The sequence below is a fragment of the Triturus cristatus genome, chromosome 8, assembly GCF_964204655.1.
Source record: "Triturus cristatus chromosome 8, aTriCri1.1, whole genome shotgun sequence".
NCBI lineage: Eukaryota > Metazoa > Chordata > Amphibia > Caudata > Salamandridae > Triturus > Triturus cristatus.
In genome coordinates, this window is record NC_140591.1 from 183914983 (window position 1) to 183938163 (window position 23181).

General features: G+C 48.7%; 1 protein-coding gene across 3 annotated transcripts in view; it reads right to left on the reverse strand.

The window, feature by feature from the left end:
- The window catches only part of LOC146801785 (E3 ubiquitin-protein ligase TTC3-like), a 1762960-nt gene that overhangs the window by 1321587 nt on the left and 418192 nt on the right, over window positions 1-23181 (reverse strand). For all 3 annotated transcript variants that reach the window (XM_085621278.1, XM_085621277.1, XM_085621276.1), the window contains exon 14: window positions 9612-9741. In XM_085621278.1, the coding sequence (XP_085477404.1) occupies window positions 9612-9741 (130 nt within the window). The remainder of the gene's footprint in view (window positions 1-9611; window positions 9742-23181) is intronic.

Here is a 23181-nt window from a genome sequence, read left to right on the forward strand (position 1 = left end):
TCAACATTTCATACATGCTGCGTTATCCTGCCAGGCTCCGCTCCGAGTAATTTACAACTCGGAAACATTCTTTTTCGATTCGCCTTAAGCAGTTTTCGCCTGATCTGACGAAAGGGCGCACTTGAAACCACACTCCCCGCCACCAAAGGAGTCCGACTCATCTGGGGGCTCGCAGCGGAACAGATCACACAGGACGAAATCAAAACGGCGGCATCGCTCCGGCTCTGACCAACGCTCCCCCAACCCTGAGCGAGCATCTTGATTGACCCATGGTCTACGATACTCCCGCTAGCACATATTTGTATGTCCATAGTCTGGATTTACCCCGCCTTCTCTGCACCAAGCAGAGGTGGACACTATGCACGGTGGCTGACCTACATGGACACTTGTACCCCACGGTTAATGTTTCATGGGGTGGTTGAGATCCATGGGGAGGGGGGTGGGGGGGGGGGGGGTCTTGGGATCTCAGGTTGGGGTCCTGGGGTGCTCCTCACCGCGACAGATGCTCCTAGTTCTTGGCAGTATTCTTGGCAGTATCAGGGGAAGGGAGGTTCCTGGAATTCAGAGTTATGTTATTATTTGTTGTTTACACGCGCAGACACGCAAACCATTCTTCATTAGGCAGAATATTACTCTCAGACCCAGAATAGATATATGGCCACTCAGGCAGCGGTTTCTCCATGTATGTGACCTGACGGTGGTGACGTAGAATGTCAGAGGGCTGCTCAACAAGGTCAAACGGGGGGCTGTTCTTAGGCAAGCTAAACGATACAGGGCTGACATTCTTTTCCTACAGGAGACTCATCTCCTGGGCAATAAGGCTCTCTGCCTAGCCAGCTTCGGGTACCAACAGGTATATCATGTGGGTTTCACTAGGGGGTCCCGTGGAACAGCTATTCTTATCCATAGTCGTGTTCCCTACATTTATAGTAAACACTGGGTAGATCAAGGGGCAGATTTGTTCCCCTTTCGGGAACGCTCTATGGTGAACCACTCAATCTGGGCAGTGTGTATGCACTCCCACCTCTTGGGACCACGTTTGTAGAAGTTTACTCGTCTGTGGGGAAAACTTCCAGGGGGTCTGTCCCTCCTAGGTGGCGACTGGAATGATACTATGACACCACTTGATAGGAGATGGGGATCAGGGGTAGACCCTCCCATCGTTGCCTCAAAACTATCGTCGCTTGTCGGGGCACTGGGATGGGCTGATTTATGGGGGGGAATACCATCCCGCTGAGAAAGGCTACACATACCTGTCCACGGTCCATGTTTCCATGTCTCGCCTAGATTACTTGTTCACGCCACAGAGCTATGTACACAGGTTCGCCCAAGTCTCCCATCTCCCAAGAGGGTTGTCCGATCATTCTCCGGTCACAGTGACACTCCCCTTACACCTTCAAAAGCCTCCCTTTAGATGGTGGATGTCTCCATGGCATCTGCGAGATCCTGATTACCAGGAGTGTTTACACACAGCGATTCAAGAATATTTAACCTTCTAAAGAAACCCTGTAGGAGGCCCTGAAACCCACTATAAGAGGGGTGGACATTAGCTATAGGGCTAACGACAAACGCAAACTCTCTGCGGATGGAGATAGAGACCCAGTGTATATCCTTGGAGGCACAATACACGCTAGATCCTAATCCGACCCTACGAAGAAACTTTTACCTTGCGCAACAACAGTTACACCATCACCTTACAGAGGAGCTGAAAGAAATCTGGTTGGCGTCTCAATATCGACTATATCAGCGGGGGGACAAATTCAGTAAAATGTTACACATACTCCGTCAAGCCAGGCAAGCTCTAGCCACAGTTCCAACGATCAGGGGTAGTGACGGTACCTTACATAATCCCCCACAGAGGTGGAGGAGGAATTCACACATCATTTCTCCACGCTATACACCCGGAGAGAAGAGCTCTCGGGGGGGATCTCATAGCAGAGTTCCTATGGGACATTCCCCATTAATGGCTATCAGACCAGATGAGAGACCAATTAGACACCCCCATTACAATAGACAAATTAGCAGCTGCACTGACCTTGATGCAACCAGGTCGCGCTCCGGGTCCCAACAGGTTCCCTATGGAGTTCCTTTGCTCCCATATGGCCACACTGGGCCCGCACTTATTGGAAACAATACAAGAGGCCCTTGAGATGCAACTATTGGCTCGGGACTGGCGCCAAGCTGAAATTGTCCTCTTTTTAAAGCCCGGCCGCCCACCAGAGGACCTGTCCTCATTCCGTCCTATCTCCCTAATCAATTTTGAATCCAAACTACTGGGGAAAGTTCTTGCGGATCACTTGCGGACCTGCATTCAAGATTTGGTCCATTTGGACCAATCTGGCTTTATGCCACATCGGCCCACACAACATAAAATTCGTCGGGTCCATAAGGCCATGGCACTGGCCCCGGAGCTGGGTCGCCACGCAGCATTATTCCTGGCAGATATAGACAAGGACTTCGACTTCGTTAGCTGGGTGTACCTATTCCAACTTTTGGAGGCGATCAATTTCGGTCCACACTTTCTAGCATTAGTGTGCCTACTCTATACAGAACCTATGGTCTCAGTGCGTATTTCTGGTCATCACTCCCCCTTCTTTCCCATCAGTCACGGCACACGGCAGGGCTGCCCCCTGTCCCCTCTACTTTTTGCCTTGGAGGTAGAACCTCTAGTGGCATGGGTTCGTGGGGATCCAGTGCTCAGAGGCTTCGACTGGCCACGGTCACAACCAGGCCGTATTGCATCATATGCAGAGGACGTCTTGTTTTTCATGACTGACCGATGGATCTTGGGCCCGCGCATTCTGCAGATCCTACAGGTCTTTGGCCAGACCACTGGGCTCCACACTAACCCTGCTAAATGGGTACTGTTTCCAGTCTGTGGTCATCAGGGCAGAAGCACGTGGGCATCTCAGCTAAAACACGCCACAGAAGGTTTCCAATATATGGCAGTGTTTATGTCTCCTTGTCCAAGGATCTCATGGGCACGCAACATAAATCAGCTCCTCGCCAGCCTCCATGATGAGACTACTATCTGGTCTTCCCTACCTCTCTCGCTAAATGGACGTTCAGCCATTTTTAAAATGATCTCTCTCCCCAGAGGGCTATACCGACATCAAAATTTCTCATATCATATACCGCGAGCGTGGTTCGTGCAAATCAACGCTATACATAATATATTCTTATGGGGGGGGGCAATTAGAGTGGCACTACAGACTTGTGCGCAATCCACCTACTGCGGCGGCATCGCCGCTACTGACATATACTCCTACGTGGCTGCTCACCTTTTAGTTATTAATGACTTGGGGTATAATTCACCTGCCGACCCGGAGTTTGCCCTAGAAAACACTGCCATGGAGAGGACTCCCCTCCTATGGTTACTGTATAGTGTACAGAATCTTGACTATTTACCACGCGCTAGTCGAATAACGATCCTACTATGGCGGTATACCGTCCGGCAAATGGGATGGCACATGCGATTGACGCAGACGACACCCCTATGGCATAGTAATTATCTACGCCAGGTGGTCACATTGGAGAGGTTTCACCAGTGGGACCGGATTGGTATTTCCACATTGGGAGATGTTATTCGGGGCACCACCCTAAAATCCTTTCAGCAATTACATGAGGAGTTTCATCTCCATAAAAGTCAGTTCTACAGGTACCTCCAATTAGGCCATGCTCTGACCCCCTCGCTTGCAAACCTAGCCGACCCTCCTGAATTTCACCCGTTAGAAGGCCACCTTCTTATGGGCGACCTAGATGCACATAAAATACAACAGATATACCAAACACTGACAACATACTCCACCACGACTCTCCATAAGACGAAGAAGGCGTGGCAGGATGACATCCCGGACCTGACGGGCGATGACTGGGAGGAGGCGATAACAAGTCCCCAGGGCGCCGTAGTAGCCTCCAGATGCAGTCTTATACAGTTTAAGTATGTCCATTGTGTGTATTACACACGTCTTCGTCTCTGGAAGATGGGAGTTGGTGCATTCCTTCAGTGCTTACGCTGCGACAGGGAGAAGGGGACATTTCTCCATACGTATGGAGTTGCACAGCATTAGAGCCCTTCTGGCGTAGGGTATCGGCTTGCCTTAAAGAGGTATTGCCCTCGGATCTCCCACACAATCCTAGACTGTTTCTGCTTCATAGCACAGAGGACATAGGTGGGAACGGATATAAACAACACTTACTCTTCCTTGCCCTCACAATTGCCAAGCGTGATATCGCTCAGTTATGGAAGGGAACCTCTCCACCAACAATAGGAAAGTGGCGAAAAGAGCTAGACAAATGTATGGGCGCGGAAATGATGGTATTTCAAGCAAGGGGTTGCCCCCAAAAACACAGAAAAATATGGTCACGATGGGCTACATACCAGGGCATTGACCTCCCTCCTCTTCCTTTGCAATCCTCGTAAAAGCAGCTCCATGTGATGTTTGTGGGCCATAATGTATGACGTGTTGTTTTATCCCTTTGGGTATTCAAGTGTATCGAAATTTGCTTGCCAATGCGGGTGGGGTGGGAAAGTCTGCGTAAAGTTCTGGTTTTTTTTTGCTTTGTTATATAAACAAACTGTACCCATTGATATTCCCATGTCTGGTAATTTACCAATATTTTGTCTTCAATTGCATTATGTCGGGCATTCGCCCAAGTGGTACTATAAAAATGTAATAAAGTATGTTTAAAAAAAAACAACTCAATCATCAGGCATGAAAAGCATAAGTATAGGTACAAAAGAGAGGACTTTCAATATCAAGGCTGGAAGGGTAGTGCCAGAGATCTCTTAGGGCACCTTCAGAGTAACTGTTTTGCAACAGGTGAAACAAATGAAGGCATCAGGTCATGACAAAGGAAACACAGGGCTGGTGTTGGGGGGCATACTAAGGTCCACAAAAGCCTGGATGACAGGTAGACCAAAACCGAATTGTGATGGATGGAATGCTTGTATGAATCCCATTATTCTGTTAACATTCCACTCCACCGAAGTATAGTTCAATTGGCATTTAAAAAGAGACCAGCAAAATGCAAATCAGTGTACAAAATGGAGACATGTTTGTTTATTTATTCACTATATTAGATAAAGAAGCTGCCATTAATTAATGAGGTCTAAAAATGCTGAAATCAGTATGGGTTTCCTTGAGTTCCTGTACAGAGTGGACAGCACATGGAAGATCTGGATCTGGCTGTCCTACCCATTTTGGGTTTGGACCCGTATTGATTTGCATATGGCTATTTTCTTCCTGCAATGGCACAGTGAGTAACAAAATGAGTGAAAGCTACCCAGAAGTACCAGTGGTTATGATTAATTCAAGCATTTGATTCATTACATTCTCGGCTGTCTCGCCAAACCTTCTCCTAGGGGACAAATGTATGCCCATATGTTGTGCACCTAGCTCGTTATGACATATAAATTCAAGCTGCATCTCAATGAAGATGGTTTATACTTTACTGAAGGCTAGAAGGAGAAGATGTCACTGTAGCTGATGACAGGAATAATGGCATTGTGGGCTCCAGAAGGCCAGGGACTAGAGGCAAAATATGTCTGGAAGTAGATCTCTGACAGTGTCCCACAAAGCACTATGGGTGATGTTATAGGAACAGGCATTGGAATATCAAGCTTCACCACCCCCCTGTCGAACACCTTGTTGAAGGTTGTTATGCCATCTACTGGCAAGGAGGAAGGGTGAAGCCATTAAAGGCACAGTGCCAGTTTTTAAGGTCATGTATATGGCAGTTTATCTACTAAGACTGCCCTTTATTTCCTTCCTTTTAAAAAAAGGTTTATGTAAGATGTTTCTAGTCACATTTTACTAATGTAGTGACTATTTTGTTTAATTGGAATCTTTCTTTTAAATAGAAAATAAATTACATTTGTTACTTTTTAGCTTATAATAAAGTGTAGACAGTTTTTCTTCACTTTTCAAAAACACTTTTCGAATTAAAAGACATTTACTTAGCTATATATTTACACATGATTTTAATAAAGTCCTGAGGTATCACACCAGTTCAATTCACTTTATCAAGCTTCAGCTGATGTAGTTGCACCTGCAGCCAGAACGATGTCTGTTGGTTTGTCTAAGAATAGAAAACTTGATCACAACTGAGAATCAGCAGTTAACAATTCATCCTTCTTCACATCTCGTATGTGTGAAGAGATCCAGTGAAAGAAGAACAAAATCAGAACAATTTGTTCAGTGGTCTTTGAACAACATAGATCAACAGGTTTTTCTCATTTTCGTAGCACTAGAGGAAGGACATAGTTCTGGCATGGAAAACAATCGGAAGTGAGATGATCTTGTTCTCAGTCCTTTATCAATAAATGATACAGCAGATAAAAAAAGAAAGAGGTCATGCAACTTATTCCTCCTGCTGCAAAGTCTAGCAATCCAAAAAATAACTAATTTTGGTATTCTTCACCAGCAGCAGTCTAACTGTAGGTATAGTGCATCATTCGATCCATGCGGGACATTTCTCACATCTCAATCTTGTCCTGATTAAACAGAAGCTGTAGACTCGGATGCTGAAGTAAGCAATAGAAGAGGCTTTCGCGAAAGACCAAAGCAAAATTATATACACGAGGAACTTGTGTGTGAAAAAGTAAGGTACAGATGAGACAAAACAGTCATTAGATAACAGTGTCCTACAAATGTATATTATCAAAGAAAAAATTAATATAGTGACCTTACAAGGAATCGTCCTATCCATCAACCACGGAAAAATCATAGTCACTACAGACCTTCAGGTTACCTATTTGCATATACTAATGCTTCAGATTCATCAACATTTTCTATCAGTTTGAAACCCTGTATTTTGACTTCCAATCTGCTCTAAGTAATCACCAAATGCTTAGCAATGGCAATAGCCCATTACAGGTGTCAGACTTCTACATCTACCCATGTCAAGATTGAGCCTGGTCAAAGCACTACGCTACGCTCGCGTAGTTTGCGCTACTTCGCACTACGTGAATTGTACATAGCACAGTGCAAACACGCGTAGGGTAGCGTTGCGTAGTGCAGCGGTCATTTTTTGCTTGCTCGCGGTCCTCAACGTCAAGTTGGCGACCGCGAGCAAGCAAACTGACATCCCGGCGAGACTTTTTCCTCGTTCACGATCAGCAACATCAAGTTGGCGATCGCGAGCGTGGAAAATGGCGAGATTCTCAATGCGGGGAGGTCAGGTTTCTCATTGCGATGAGAAACTACCAGTCCGCGTTGAGAAAGCTGCCGCTCGAGTAAAAATCGACTCGAGCGGCAGAAAACTACGGCTCGCACTGTGCAAGATGCCGTTTTCAATGATTGCACAGTGCCGGATGCTGGTCCGCACTGTGCAATCATTGAAAACGACATCTTGCACAGTGCGAACAGGGTACTACGCAGTTCGCGAAGTGCTACGCGTAGCTTGCATAGTGCGAAGTGCACTTTGCGTAGCTACGTGTAGAGCTACTTCGCGAACTACGCCCAGGGTTAGTCAAGATGACTGGCTGGTGAAAGCTCTGTGAGCTAACTCCCCAGACGATCACAGACCAGCTCAGTCTCCAGAGAACTGAGATTAATGCAGAGGTGCGATGCTGCATTAACAAATAATGTTGCTTTTCTGCCTTTAGAAAGATAGCTTGCCTTTCAGAAGAAACTTCAGGAACTCCTGTTACTGGAGAAGCTAAAAGTGAGTCATCTGGGCCTAAATCAGGCAGTTGCAATAGTTCCTCCATTCAGTTTTGATACATGCCACTATTCTGACATTTATAACCAGAGATGCAATATCTAATCCTTTAGGCTCACCAGAACAAAAAAATACTGGCTTGTTACTAAAAAGCCATTGATTCGTAGAAATGAAACCCTTGTTGACTGGAGTTTTAGAAAATTATCTTGCTAAAACAGGTTGTCCTATAGTGGAGGAAATATTGTCTTGGCCTCTGGCAATTTCACCTTCCCCAGAGTAATAGCACCTTTTTTATTGGGCCAATGGGGGTGACCTCTACTATGAGAGAAGCGAGTCACCAAGTAGGTTAAATCACTGTGTTTCTGATAATACTGAACACGGATTACAAGCCTGCATAGTCTCCTAACTGCACTGCCAAGTGATGCAGTGAAATCCGGGTACCCTCACTGCATGCTAGGTGAGTTCAGGGGAGCCCTAATAACAATGGAAGCACCCTAATGCATGTCTGAACACCCAATAACTATCTCCAAAATATGAGACTCATACGTTAAGCATGGTATTTGTTTTAAACAGACATAGACCTGGCATGTGAAACTCAAGGTGAGATCAGTGCGATATAAGCAAGCTGAGCTGAAGCAAGAGAAAAGAAATGAGCAGTAACAATAACAGACCAAACACAATCAATCAGCCCAAGATTCTCAGAAATCTCTTTAATCAAGGCTTTGGCAGTAACAGAATCATGGCAGAGCATGGACGGCGTATAATGTGTATTTGGAGTTGTATAAGTAGCTGAGGGAAATGAAGGTAGTGATACCCTGAGATATTTGTTCTCTCCAGGAAACCATCAAGAAGGAAAGCAGGATCTTCCTGGAAAAAACAAATAAGTACACATCAAGGGACTCCAGGACCAAGTTTCTAGCCTCTCTGCCTGGACAGATTTGGGGCACAGGAGCATAAATAGAGACAACTAACCCTTTTGAGTAGCCTGCCAGCCAATATGTTATGCTCCAATATTCAAATTCAGTTTTTTTTCTATGCAGGTACTACTACAGAAAACCAGACATCACTTTGTTAGTGACTTACTTAGACCTGCTCACTCTTCCTTCACAATATCTCACACAACACTACATGCTGGAAACGAGCATTGGTACAGCAAATAGATTTCACTTTAATGTCACATGCAAACACAGGCAAGCAGAAATATATTTCCATGTGACATCACATAAAAGACAGGCTTAATGGCTTTACCAGTGCTTGGTGTTATTGGAGGTGGCAATATTGTTTGTATCTTACTGGTAATAAGGGTGGTGTGGTACTGGGCATTGTGATGTTAGCAATATTGGTATTTTGACTGCTGGTGATATTGGTGGTACTGGTGGTGTGGTGAGATATTGATTGGTGCCTCAGTGTCTGTTTTGATGGTGTGATGAGCTGGTAGTAGTAGAGTGATATTGGCGGTGATGTGGAATTTGTCTTGGTGTGGTGTTCGTGGTGATGTGCGGTTGACGGTACTAACAACTGTAGAACCATTGGTGGCGGGGATACAGTTGGTAATATTGATAGTGTGGCTTGTACTTTTGCTGATATTTGACGTGGTATTAATATTGATGATTGAGGCATTAATCTTGGTGGCGATTGAACTGGTGCAGCATGGTATTAATATTGGTGGTATTTGTATTGGTTGTACTGATGGTGGTGGTATTGAGGGTAGTAGAGAAATTGCACAAATGAGATACAGAAATAAATGTGACCAAAAGTGACAGTCCCTTGTACTTTTTCAATGTAAAATATTCCCTGATGCATTGCAGTGCAAGCATTAAACAGGATACAGAATAATACACTAACAGCCAACTGCATGAGGTGAGGAAGACACCAGTGATGGAGCGAAAATGCACAAGTATATATTTCATCAACTAGATGTCAGTTACAACCTTTTTAAGACGTACCTTCATTTCGGTTTTCTTAGCACTTCCTGTGGATACAGGTACTACTTTATCTCTTTCTACTCTGAGCCTTGTAACATACATTGGACAGGAAATGGCAGGTTCTTTACTCGAGGCACATGCAAATGGAAATCTAAAAGAATCATAAAAAAATGGGTAAATTATTCAAATGCTAGCCACAAAGGTAAAAATTATCCCAACAGTGGAATGAGTGCAGGAAAGAAAATGCTAATTACCTTTGGAAATTATATTTTTTGTACACACAATCTCCCTACAGATCCCTATGAATTATCTATACATACTTCACACACGTCCAGAAATGCTTTCCCTTGAAACGAATCTCCAGTGTCACCAGGTGTGATATCCTCTTCCAGGAATGCACACCAGAGTATATTAGTTTTAGGTGCCAACAGGCGTGCTGAAAACAAATTCTATGCCCTAGAGAGGCATGCAAAGAGAAATCAACTGAGCAAAGAGAGCGTCAAATAGTACATAACATGTTTGCATTGTTTGGGTTTTTATCAGCCAAAGCACTAAAGAAGTAGGGTGGGTGGCGATGAATCTACAGAATGATAATGTACCCACAAAAAATCTTGTTACTGAAGGAGAGTAACTTTTTTTTCTGACTGATAAGTCTTCCTGCAGATTTCTCACTTTGTGAACGAGTCCCAAAACAATACCTCAATAAAGGATGAGATGGAGTAGTGCTGGTTTAAACAAGACATCAAGCAACTCAGCTCAGAAAACGTATCCATCACTGCAAGCCTGAGAAGTCAGGAAGTGGTGCTAGGTAAAAGTATGCAGAGATGAGCATGTAGCTGCCCGGTAGATGTCTGCAACTGGGATACTGCTGCAGCGGGCCGCGGAGGCAGTCATGTCTCTACTGTAGTTGAAATGACTGCCCTCTGGAAGTGCGAACTTGGCTATGGCACGGCAGATTTTGAAACAAATAATGGCCAGAATAATATGGTGAGTCTTGGAACCACCTTGCCCTTTTTAGATCCAGCAAAGCCCACAAAAAGAGGACAATACACTCTGTCCTTATAAGTGAGTTTTATTAGGTAAGAATGTGCTCCTTGTGGTAAATGGATTTCCTTGACCGAGGAATCCGAGATGACCACAACACTTCCCCAGTACGAGAACAAAGACAGCAGTTAACCACATGAGGGGAAGCAAAAGACAAGTTATCTGTAACACCATTGGTCGAAACGATGTAGCCCAGCTGTCCCGAAAAGATGCAGGACGCTGTGACCGCTTCTGCCACAGTCGCGGAGGACTGTGGCCATACGCAAGTACCGACCAAGCACTTTCCTTTCTTAAAATGGTGGTGAGCTGAGGAAAGAGTTGACCACAGCGAAAACACAGCTGAGGCGGGACACTGAACACAAGTTGGGAGTCAAATATCTGCTGTCCTGAAAGGCTCATGGGTGAACCACATGGTGAAGGGCATTCTTCCCCTCTCTAACGGAGTTGGTAGTGATAACCGATATATCTTTTTATTCTCTAGGGTCTTTTGCTCACTCCCATACCAGCATTGTCCTGAACGCTTCTATGAGGAGGGAACTCTTATCTGCGCAAAAACGAAACAGTGACGACGAGACAGAGAGAGAGAGACAGAGAGACAGAGACAGAGAGACAGAGAGACAGAGAGACAGAGAGAGAGAGAGAGACAGAGAGAGACAGAGAGAGACAGAGAGACAGAGAGAGAGAGAGAGAGAGAGAGAGAGAGAGAGAGAGAGAGAGAGAGAGAGAGAGAGAGAGAGAGACTTTACTCCCTTTATCAGGACTATATATTTTTTTCTTTTGGAATACTCATATGCTGTGTAACTTTAACAGCCTGTTAAACGAAAAAAGGTGGGAAAATAAAATACACTACGCAAAACTATAAGAGAGTTCAGCATCACGTGTAAACTTGGGGGAGTACGACACCCCTCTTCCTCCTTGGTTGGATGTGGAGGAGGGAAGGAGTAAAAAGACAACTGTCTCAACCTCAACACAGACAAGATGGAAGTATTCATCTTTGGAAACCACACCTTACCTTGGAATGAGGCATGGTAGCCCACAGAAGGCGGCCCAACAGATCACACCAGCAACCTCGGCATCATCCTTTCCGGCAAGCTTTCAATGAAGAAACAAATCAACGCAGTCTCATCCTCCTACTTTCACATCCTCCGCATGCTCCCCAAGATATTCAGACGGCTACTACTCAACATCAGAAGGACCGTCACGCAGGGCCTCGTCACCAGCAGACTGGACTACAGAAATACACGCTATGTAGGAATCACAACACGCCTCTGGAAGAGATTCCGGATCATACAAAACTCAGCAGCAAGACTCTTCCTCGACCTCCCCAGGAGGACCCACATCACGCCTCACCTCAAGAAACTACACTGGCCCCCGATCCAGAACAGATGCCAGTTCAAGATACTGGCCCACAACTACAAGGCCTTGCACAACAAAGGACCAGCATACATCAACAAATGCCTGACCTTTCACCAACCGATCAAGACACCTTTGATCTGCTTCTCTCGCCGACACCCCACGGTTCTGCCGAACCAACAGCAGAGGACGCTCCTTCTCGTACCAGGCTGCCAAGGCATGGAACAGCCTTCCCCTGCACCTCAGGACCACACCCTCGGCTCCAGCATTTCAGGAAGGAACTCAAAAATTGGCTGTTCAACTGAATATACCTCCAAGCAGCAGCCAACTTCTCCAGCACGTCAAGACACTCACAGGTGAGTTGCCATGCTTTATGAGTGATTGATTGATTGAAGAGACGTTTTTTATGAAATGCAGAATCCACCATGGGTAAGAAGGATGGGAAGGTGAAAAGAACAAAATTATCCAACTAGCAACTAAAAACAGTGGATGTACCAATTTGCCCGAAGTCCCACACTGAAGTTTTTGCCACAACTGTCTTCAAGGTATGAAGAAGAATGGGCAACTGTACATCAGCCCAAATGTGGATGCAATCAACAATGTCAAAACGAGGTTTAAATCCTAATTAAGAACAATAAACAAAGTGGGAGGAAACAAACGCAGTGAACCTTTCAGATAGGAACCATTAGTTACCATCTAAATAGGGAAGGTTGATCAGACAAACAGGGTCACCAGATAACCTTAACTGTAACCACCAATGTACAAGGGATAACACAAACATCAGAAAGGCAAACTTTAAGGGTTTTATGCCGTTTTGACTCAAGCCACTGGACAAATTTAGCCGACTAATCTGCACAGATGCATACAGTGGCCAGCTTCCCAAAATGATGGTCAAGACTTCAAAGAAAAGATAAAACCATTTTAACACGGTTGACTCAATCTCAATGCCTGTATCCACAGTGTTTGGGGGCTGGTGTGTAGGACCTGATCCTACAACAGCAGGTTTGCTCTGCTAATGAGAAGTGCAGGCTGAGTAATGTGCGCCAAAGTTTACCTGAGCCTTAGAGCCCGTTTTAGGTGATTATGATCATGTGAGTTTGATCCTGCCATACCTTAGAAGGCACTTTTGACAGAAGCAGAATCGTCTGACACACATAGGGCTAGAGCAGAAACCACTTGAACATGCAGAAATCCCCTGGGAAACCAATCAGAAAGTATAAGCCACAAAACAGAGGACACCTATTGTTCTGGGCCGTAGCAAAGAGATCAATAAATAGAAAACAGAGCCTAGAGAAGATAATCTACCACCATCACTGTGGAATGTAGTTCCTACTCGTGGTTCTTCAGTGGCAAGCAAAGGAGAGCATCTGCCTTCACATACATAGGTGTGCAGGGTGAGTTGCTACTGTGAAAACTCTTGGGCAAAGAAACCAAAACCATAGATGAATTGCCTTAAAACATTAGGGTCACAACTCCAATCCAGAATGTCTGTTGATGTTTGTGGAAGTAATTGTGTTGACTCATATGATCTGTAAAGGGTTCATGATACAGAAGAGAGAATTACCTGCATGGCAAGACAGAAAGCTACCTAAGCAAATTTCTGCGAAGGGCTGCTCCAACACCGATGAAAGATCTTGCGCCGTCATGTCTTCCACATCGGCACCCAAGCCCAGCATGGAGGCTTCCGTGATCACGGTAGCCTGATGTTGTGGAGGGCTGCAGGGACGGCCAACCAAAAGGTTTGAGCGGTTCATCCCGACGATGACTAAAGCCAATGTCACATCGACTATTTCAAAGCACTCTGAAGCACGGCAGCGCGGTGTCCGAGTGATGTCACTGTGCACCTATTTCAGTCCTTAGTAGTCATGCGGTTGTTTGCACTGCGTGAATAGTTTAATTTGGCACTGGAATGATCCAGTGTAAATTTGTATCCACAGGAGGGGCTATAGTTAATCATGTCATCCTGTAGCTTTTTCAGAGCACCTGGAGGCGCAGTTATGCGGGATGTGAGTGATGCCACAGTGTGCCTGGCAAACAGGTTACTTACCTTCGTTAACAGGTTATCTGGTAGAGACACAGTCTAGCTGCAGATTCCTTAAATTGGAATTCTCCCAAGACATCAGACTAGATCCAGACATTTTTGCAGCAGTACCTCGGCGCGCTGGGGCATGTCGCCGTACGGCTCTGTGAGGAAGTGGACTCCGAGCATGATGTCAGTGGAGCCATGTAAGTCTCCTTCCGCACGAGGACATCAGTTTCTTCTGTGAAATGTCTGCGCCAGAACGTGGAGCCACTATAGAAACTGGTTGAAGAAACAGAGTGCCAAAAAGACAAAAAATCTTTGAAACAATAAAGAAGTAACATCAAATGTTATGTTAATACCAGACGTACGAATTACTTCCCTTCGGTAACGATGTATCTGGTAGAGACGATTCTAGCCGTAGATTCCTTCACGTAGAATTATTCCCTGGCGTGAGACTGGATCTGGAAACTTTTTGCCACAGAATCCCTGCGTCGGGGGCGGGGCAACATCACGCGACTCTGCCCACGCGTCGTCCACGTACGTGATGTCAGCGAGGTCATGTAAGACCCGCCCCGGCGTGCCCACGTCAGTTTTCTTCTGAGAACTTTTCCGCACCACAATGCGGAACCACCACATAAAAAACTGTGGAAGCATGGGAACAGTGTGCGAAGAGCAGAAAAATTAGAAAGAAACGGTGACTAACAACACCACCTGAGTAGTGACAACACCGCAGAACCCAAGGGCAGGGAAAGAAGAAGAACAAGCAGAAACCTGCGCAGTCACCCTGCCAGCACACAGACCATCCCTGTGCCCCGGAGGCAAGAACAGGCATGGCACACATAGGAAGCCCACCCCCCCCATCCTGAGCAAGGAATGAGACCAGTCTCAAGACAGACCGGGACAACAAACCTCCAAGCCACCCCAACCTAAAGGGAAACCACCCACAAGGGACAAGGGCAAGACAAGACCAGATGACCCTTAATCAGAGGATAGCAATGGAAGGAAGGGAGGGGAGGGAGGACAGGGATAGAAAGCAATCCCCCCAAAACCTGGAGTAGCCAGAGCAGCAGGGCACCGGAGCACCGGAACCCCATCCTCCAAGGACCAAAGGAGGAATGAACCGCCCCCAGACGGAGTCAACCGCAAGAAATAGGAAGGCACTCACAGGAGACACAGCCCCCCACCGAGAGGCGAGTACCGAAGACCAACCCAAGGGTCCTCGCAGAATAGGGGAGGAAGGGCAGGCAGTGAAGGAATCTGCTGCTAGAATCTTCTCTACCAGATACATCGTTACCGAAGGTAACTCGTACATCTGATAGAGACTACTAGCCGCAGATTCCTGCATGTAGAATAGATACCCTAGCAATACCCCCTGGGATGGAGGGTATGCGAAAGGACTCCACCAGCCAATGCAGAACAGAGGGCCCCACAGGGGACCAGAGCTGTGGACCAGGTAGAACCTCGCCCCGGCCAGGCTATGGAAACCCCCACAAGCAGAACCCCACCGACCCCAAGGGGATGTAGGAGGGAAAGAAGGCTGAAAAGGCCCGTACACTCACAGCAGAGGAACCAAGGGCAAGGACTGAGAGGCCGAAGCACCCCACTCCCCTCCCCTCACAAAGCAACATAGCTTCCGCCCAATGCCAAGACAGGAAAGCAGAAGAAGAAGCCACGAGGACCCAAGGAAACTAGGGAAAAGTAGGCAAACCCACTCCAGATGGAAAGCAGCCTGCCAGCCAGAACAGCGCTGGCAGTCAAAGCCAAAAGCAAGAAGACAGCCCGAGGCCCCAGGGAGGCCGAGTAGGCGACGTCTAGCAAGGGAGAACACAGGATCATCCCAGACCTCAGGACAGGAGTAGGGAGAGGAGGAGATGCCCGGGCCACCACTACAAGTGGCCGCGCACACAACCTCAGGAAGCAAAAGCAACCTACCTAAACGCCATGGAGAACAGGCACCCGAAGGTGACCAGAACCCTCTAGCAGAGCGCAAGCCATATGACAGCTACCACTACCCCACATAGGCTATGTTAAGTCCCAAGATATGGGAACCCTCTTTGGAAGAACTTCCGCCGCAGAGTAAAAAACAAAAGAGCCACGGGGAAAGAAACTCCCCCGCTGAAGGCTTGACAAGCAGCCCAAACAAAGCAGAAGACCCAATCTCAGAGCCAAGTCTGCGCAACAACTCCTGCAGAACCACACACAATCAACACAAAGGCCATCCAGCAGCCAACAATGCCAAAGTCCCAAGGAAAGACGTAAACGGCTAGAAAACACACTGCACAGCCAGAACAGCCAGCCTAAGAAGGCCCAGAATCAACCCAACTCAGAAGTCACTGAGAAGGGGACGGAGGAGGAGGAGGATGAGAAGGCGGAAGAGGAGGAGAAGGACGGAGCCCTGAAAGGAGCCTTTGGATGGCGGTGTCGGCCGGGGCATGGAACAACAACCTGCCATCAAACGGAAGGTCGATGTGTCGCTCCCAAATATTCTCAGGGAATACTCCATCCCGAAGCCAAGCATGGCGACAGAGAGCGATTAAGGAAGCCATGGCCCGGCCCAGCACCGAGATGTCCGGAGCGGAGAATAAACGCCGCAAGCTCCCGGCCATCCAACGCATGATGCCGCAAGTCCACCAGGCCAGACTCCTGGGACGCTGCCGATCCCAGAGACTCCGCCGAGTCCCACAAACAGGAGGAGGCCCTAGCAGGCACACACAAGATGTTAAGGGCCCGCAGGGCGACGCTGGTCGAGGCGAACATGTTGCGTCCCCAAGAGCCAGCCAGCGGGCCTCTCGGGACGACAGTCAACAGCGGCGGCAGGGAGGGAAAAGCAGTCCGCAAAAGGGGGCTAGCAGCTGAGGGGTGAAGGGAAAGACACGCTGGGTCACGGGGCGCCGGGAGGTGCCGGTGCAGAAGATGCTGAGGCACCGGGTCCCCTGAGGCAGGACGCTTCCAAGCCCCCGTCAGGGAAGAAAGGAGCAAACCTTCAAAGGGAAGTAAGATTCCCCTCCCACCAGAGCCCTGGTGGAGGACATCCAACAGATGGTCCGCCGGAAAGTGAGCCACCGGATCACCCATGCGCAGGATGCTCACAGCCGTGGACACCGCATGAGCGAAGGCCGCACCCGCCTCCGTAGGGCCCCGTGGTAGAGAAATCAGCTCCTCCGTGGGCGACAGCTGTAAACTAAGACGGCCGTCTCCGAGGCCAAGCGGGGTGGGCAAGGGCCAGACCTGGAAGTCAGAAGGAGCCGAAGAATGAGGGACTTGCCGCTCCTCCAACGAACACCTCTGCCCCAGGAAGGGCAGGGAGCCGCCCTTCCATGCCGGTGAAAAAGACACAGGGAGGATGACACCAATATGCATGCCTCCGGAGAAGGAGTGTCCGAAGACGAATCCGCGGTAGGACCCCTGCGCGGAGCTGTAGAATCCACTGCTTGAGGTAGGACGTCAGCACCAGCCGGCGTCGCCGGACAAGGGACCTCCAAGTCAACCCGCACCGGGGACCGTAGTGGAGACCGGAGTAGAGCTGGAGCCGCACCGGCCCCGGGGCGGCGCCGGATTGACGCCGACCAGACCCCCACCGAAGCAGCCACCTGCGCGGGGGAACGAGACGGGCCTGGGGAGTGGCACGAAGCCCTCCGACAGCCATAGCCCAGAATGAGGCGAAGATCGCTCGGCAACCCATGCGGCGGCACCAGGGACGATTCAACCTCCGACTCGCCCTGCGACATGGAAGCCACCTGTGGGGAGGGACGAGAGGGGCCCGGAGAGGGACGAGGGGTGTTCCCTCGGCCTCGACTTGGAGCGGGACGGAGGGTCCACCGACCTCTGTGGCTCCGCACTGTCCAGCTGCTGCCGGCGCCGTAGCGGCATCACCTCGGCCTTAGACAGGACCACCCTGTCAAAGGCCCGAGACGGGCTCGGGTTGCGACCCGAGCCCCAGAGACCTCCCGCGACACCACAAGGACCCCCGCGGGAGTTTGCGGCGAGGCAGAGACGCCATGGCCTGCAGGAGGTGCCCCAGAGGAGCCGCACCCCAACAGTACCACATCCTCCAAGCCTGGATCGGAACCAGTCAGCATCGGGGCCCGGAGCCACCGGCGGCACCACAGAGGGCCCTGCGCAGAGCGAGGGATCCGCAGACGCCCCAGGAGGGGAAGGAGGAGGAGACGCCAGCGAGGCCTGCAAAGCCACCGCGTATGTCTCCATTTGGACTCTCGACGCCCCAACACCAGGAAACGGTGGCTAGGACGATACGCGGGGCCACATCACCCGCGGAGAGTCCACGCCCCTGGGAGGCCGGAAACCAGCCCCCCGGGACAAACTGCGACACTTACCCACCGGGGAGCGACGCTCACGTGACATTGGAGAAAGGCGAGGACGACGACCACGGCAGAGTCTCAAACCGTCTGTCGAATGCAGACAGAGGGGAGGACGTCGACTTGGAGAGACGCGCCAAAAGAAGTTTCATCCGGCGCTCCCGCCGCGACTTCGGCTTCAACTGTAGGCACCGCGTACAGTCTGTGGTGCCGTGATCCTCCCGCAAACACCACATACAAATGAGGTGAGGGTCCGTCGCCGACATAAGATGCCCACAAGACGTGCAAGTCTTAAAGCCCGAAGGCATTCGCACACTGTTCCACTAAAAAATGGAAGAAAAAAAGGGGCCTAATAGGCCCGTAGCAAGGATCGGAGCCGCATTGCACGCGGAAAAGGAAAAAACTGACGTGGGCGCGCCGGGGCGGGTCTTATGTGACCTCGCTGATGTCACGTACGCGGACGACACCTGTGCGGAGTCGCGTGATGTCGCCCCGGCGCGCAGGGATGCTGTGGCAGAAAGTTTCAGGATCCAGTCTAACGCCTGGGGATAATTCTACGTGAAGGATTCTGCAGCTAGTAGTCTATCAGATACGGAATTTAAAAGAAAACCACAAAAGAATCAATGAAGCACAGCGCTACTGAAACCCTGCACCCTGGTGTGTAGCCAGCATGCAAAGGAAAACATCTTACACACTACAGACCATTCACCAATGGTAATGAATTGCATGGTAATACTAAAACAAGATCTATAAAAACAACACTGAGCTGTTCGTTGAATCACACCATTATGTGAGATCGCAATAAAAGGTATGATAAGACTAGACAAAAACTTTCAAAGAAAAAACCAAATGAATCAACACTGCTCACTGGTGTTTAATAGAGTGTAAAAGAGAAAACACCCCCTACTCTACCGATCACTCACCAATGGAAATGGATGGTATGGCAACATCTAAACAATACCTACATTGCAAGACCAAGTGGTCTGTCTAGTTTCACCATTACTAGAGACAGTGGTCACCAGTATATAAAACCAGTACTGAAAAAGGGCATAACCCTTACCTTATAGGTAGTTTGCAGAGAGGGAATGAATGGCAGGGCATTAAGTAATCTGCAGCTAGACTTTGTCTCTACCAGATAAAACGTTACTGAAGGTAAGTAACTTGTTCGTCCGATATAGACATCTAGCCGCAAATTCCTTAACTTTCAATTAAATACCGTAGCCATACCCACCTGGAGGAGGGCCTGCGAACTAATCTTACAAAAGCTCTCCAAGAGAACCAGCCGGTCATAACCAACAACCGACCAAATATAGGAATAGAATAAAAAGAGCCTGGGCTCTTAATAAAAACCGTGGCAATGACCACAGACAATACAAATAAGAAACAACCCCACAGGCACGAGAGAACCGAGCCTTAAGGGAAGCAGGATAAAACCCTAGACAAGACATCTGACAACAGTCAGATGTTAGTAAATGACCCTCAAAGGGAAGGAAAACTCTTATACCAGAAGGGCCATGGATAAAACAAGTGCAATGCAACCGCATACTCTACATCATTAAAAATATTTGAAGAAGACGACCTGTCCCAATAAGTCCAGAAAGAAGGACTTCCAGAACTTTTTCTCATTAAACCCAAGATAAATAAACCATTGTTGCAAAGTCTGGATACTGAATCCCTAGCCACCTTCTTCCGCCGCAAGATCGCAGACATCCACGACAGCTTCAACAACCAGGCCCCCCCCCCCCCGACACCTCAGACTCACCGCCCCTCAGCCACATCGACCCCCTGCTTTCCTGGACCCACGTCAACGATGACACCACCATCAAAATCATGAACACCATCCACTCCGGCTCACCATCCGACCCCTGCCCGCACCACATCTTTAACAAAGCAAGCTCCACCATCGCACCCAATCTCCGCAAGATTATCAACAGCTCCTTTGAGACCGCTACCTTCCCGGAGAGCTGGAAGCACACCGAGATAAACGCCTTACTCAAGAAACCCAAGGCAGACCCCAAGGACCTCAAGAACTTCCAACCAATCTCCCTACTCCCGTTCCCAGCGAAAGTCATCGAGAAGATTGTCAACAGGCAACTGACCTCCTTCCCCGAAGAGAACAACATCCTGGACCCGTCCCAATCTGGATTCCGCAGCAACCACAGCACCAAAACAGCCCTCATTACCACCACCGATGACATCAGGGCCATGCTGGACAACGGAGAGACCGCGGGCCTCATCCTCCTTGGCCTTTCGGCCGCCTTCGACACCGTCTGCCACCACACCCTCCGCACACGCCTCCATGACGCAGGGATCCGCGACAAAGCCCTGGAATGGACCACCTCCTTCCTCACCTGCAGAACCCAGTGTCCTCCTCCCCCCATTCCATTCTAAAGACACTAAGAACATCTGTGGCGTACCCCAAGGATCATCCCTCAGCCCGACACTCTTCCACATCTACATGGCACCACTCGCCAACATCGTCCGATCGCATCATCTCATACGCCGACGACACCCAGCTGATCCTCTCCCTCACCAAGGTCCCCACCACCGCCAAATCCAACCTCCACGAAGGAATGAAGGCCATCGCCGAATGGATGATGAACAGCCGCCTGAAACTGAACTCGGACAAAACGGAGGTCCTCATCATTAGATCCACCCCCTCCGCCTGGGACGACTCATGGTGGGCGCCCGCACTGGGAGCAGCACCAACGCCCACTGACCACGCACGCAACCTGGGGGTGATCCTGGACTCAGCGCTGTCAATGACCCAGCAAGTAAACGCCGTCTCCTCCTCCTGCTTCAACACCCTCCGCATGCTCCGCAAGATCTACAGATGGATCCCCACCGGAACCAGAAGGACTGTCACCCAGGCCCTCGTCAGCAGGAAGCTGGACTACAGCAACGCTCTCTACGCAGGAACCTCAGCCAAACTCCAGAAACTACTACAACGCATACAGAACCCCTCTGCACGCCTCACCCTCAATATTCCCCGCCACAGCCACATCACAGCCCACCTGAAAGACCTGCACAGGCTCCCCGTCAACAAGAGGATCACCTTCAAGCTCCTCACCCACGCTCACAAAGCACTCCACAACACCGGCCCTGCGTACCTCAACAAACGACTCACCTTCTACAACCCGGACCACCAGCTTTGCTCAGCTGACCTCGCCCTCGCCACCGTCCCCCGCATCCAACGAGCAACCGCCGGCGGCAGATGCTTCTCCCACCTCCCCGCCAAGGCCTGGAACACCCTACCCATCAACCTGCGACAGACCCAGGACCTGCTGGCCTTCAGGAGACTCCTCAAGACCTGGCTGTTCGAGCAGCACCCCCCCCCCCCAGCACCTTGAGACCCTCACGGGTGATTAGTGCGCTCTACAAATGGATTGATTGATTGATGGATGTACCAATAAAGATGAACAATAGCCTGTCTATCCATAACAGATGCTTACTAGAGAAGGAACAAATGTCCTCAAGGAGACAGGAAACATCTAACCTCCAGACAGAATAATGCTAAGAATAGTGCAGGAAAATAAAGAAGAGCTTTTAAGAACGCCTAAAATTCCCCTACTATATAAGACATAGCCAAAAACAGCCTGAAGGTAAAGTCTTTTCAGACACTTCCTCTCAGATAACTGTAGACACAGAGTTCACATAACCACCATGTTCCAAAACTGAACACAGGAATTACATACACCCTCCATTAAAGGACGAGACTAAGAGTGTGAGTATTTGAAAGAATACAAAACAGACTCTGAGCTTACCAGCACAACACTTCAATAAAATGAAGCACCCACAATGAACATGCACTCTGCTTAAATACCGAAAAAGGACTGTGCTGATTATCCTGACAAGGTAAATCAGAGTATACCCCAAACCAGATATACACCCTATGCACCAGGTCTCATTATCTGAATAACAATATTTCTCTATTAGAACTGCTGAAAGACAGAAGCCACGCAAACTTAGCATACTGAACTGCTCCACAGAAGCATGTGAACAGATAAGCTTCCCAACCGGAAGACACTTCCCTTTCAATAAACCTCTTGAGCTAAAGCCCATCCTCAGAGGTAAAAGAAAAAAGGGACACAACCATCCCATAAAGATGGTATTGAAACAAAAGAATCTGCTTCTCGCTGGAACACCATCTGGTGCACCAAAAGTGGACATGACAATGCCCTAACAAGGCTTAACCCTTGGTAAAGAAAGAGTTTGCTTCACCTATACAATCCTAGTATAGCCCAAACAGCATATAAACAGAGAATGAGGATTTATGACTCTGTATTCCTTCGCCTATCACGGAGGCATCTTAACACCACATCGGCCTGAGCCCAAAAGAGATCAGCAGCATCTCCATCGTCCCGTTAGCATCTCACTGTACGCGGACGACATGCTGCTTTTTATACGGGAACCGCACGTTTTTATGGCACCACTGTTACGGGAGTATATTCGATTTGGGTTGTTCTCTGACCTACACATTAACTGAGCTAAATTGGTGGTGGTGCCGCCAACAGAAAGCACCCTGCCTCATGAGCTTGAGTTCCCGCTTGTGTGGTCAACGGACTATGTAAAAATATTGAAGGTGTCTGTTATCCGCGAGAACTACGGTAGTGCGTATGCGAAGTTTGAACAGCAGGTGGACAGGTGGGTGAAGCTCCCGCTATCGCTGGCCGACCACATCGCGCTCATTAAGATGGACGTGCTGCCTCAATTTTTATACCTCTTTAGCAACATACCGATTCCACTTACTAAACAATTTTTCAAAACCGTGGGCTCTCAGCTCCTCCGGTTAATTTGGGGAGGTAAACAGGCTCGTGTGGACTGGGAGACACTCACTTTAGACTACAAAAATGGG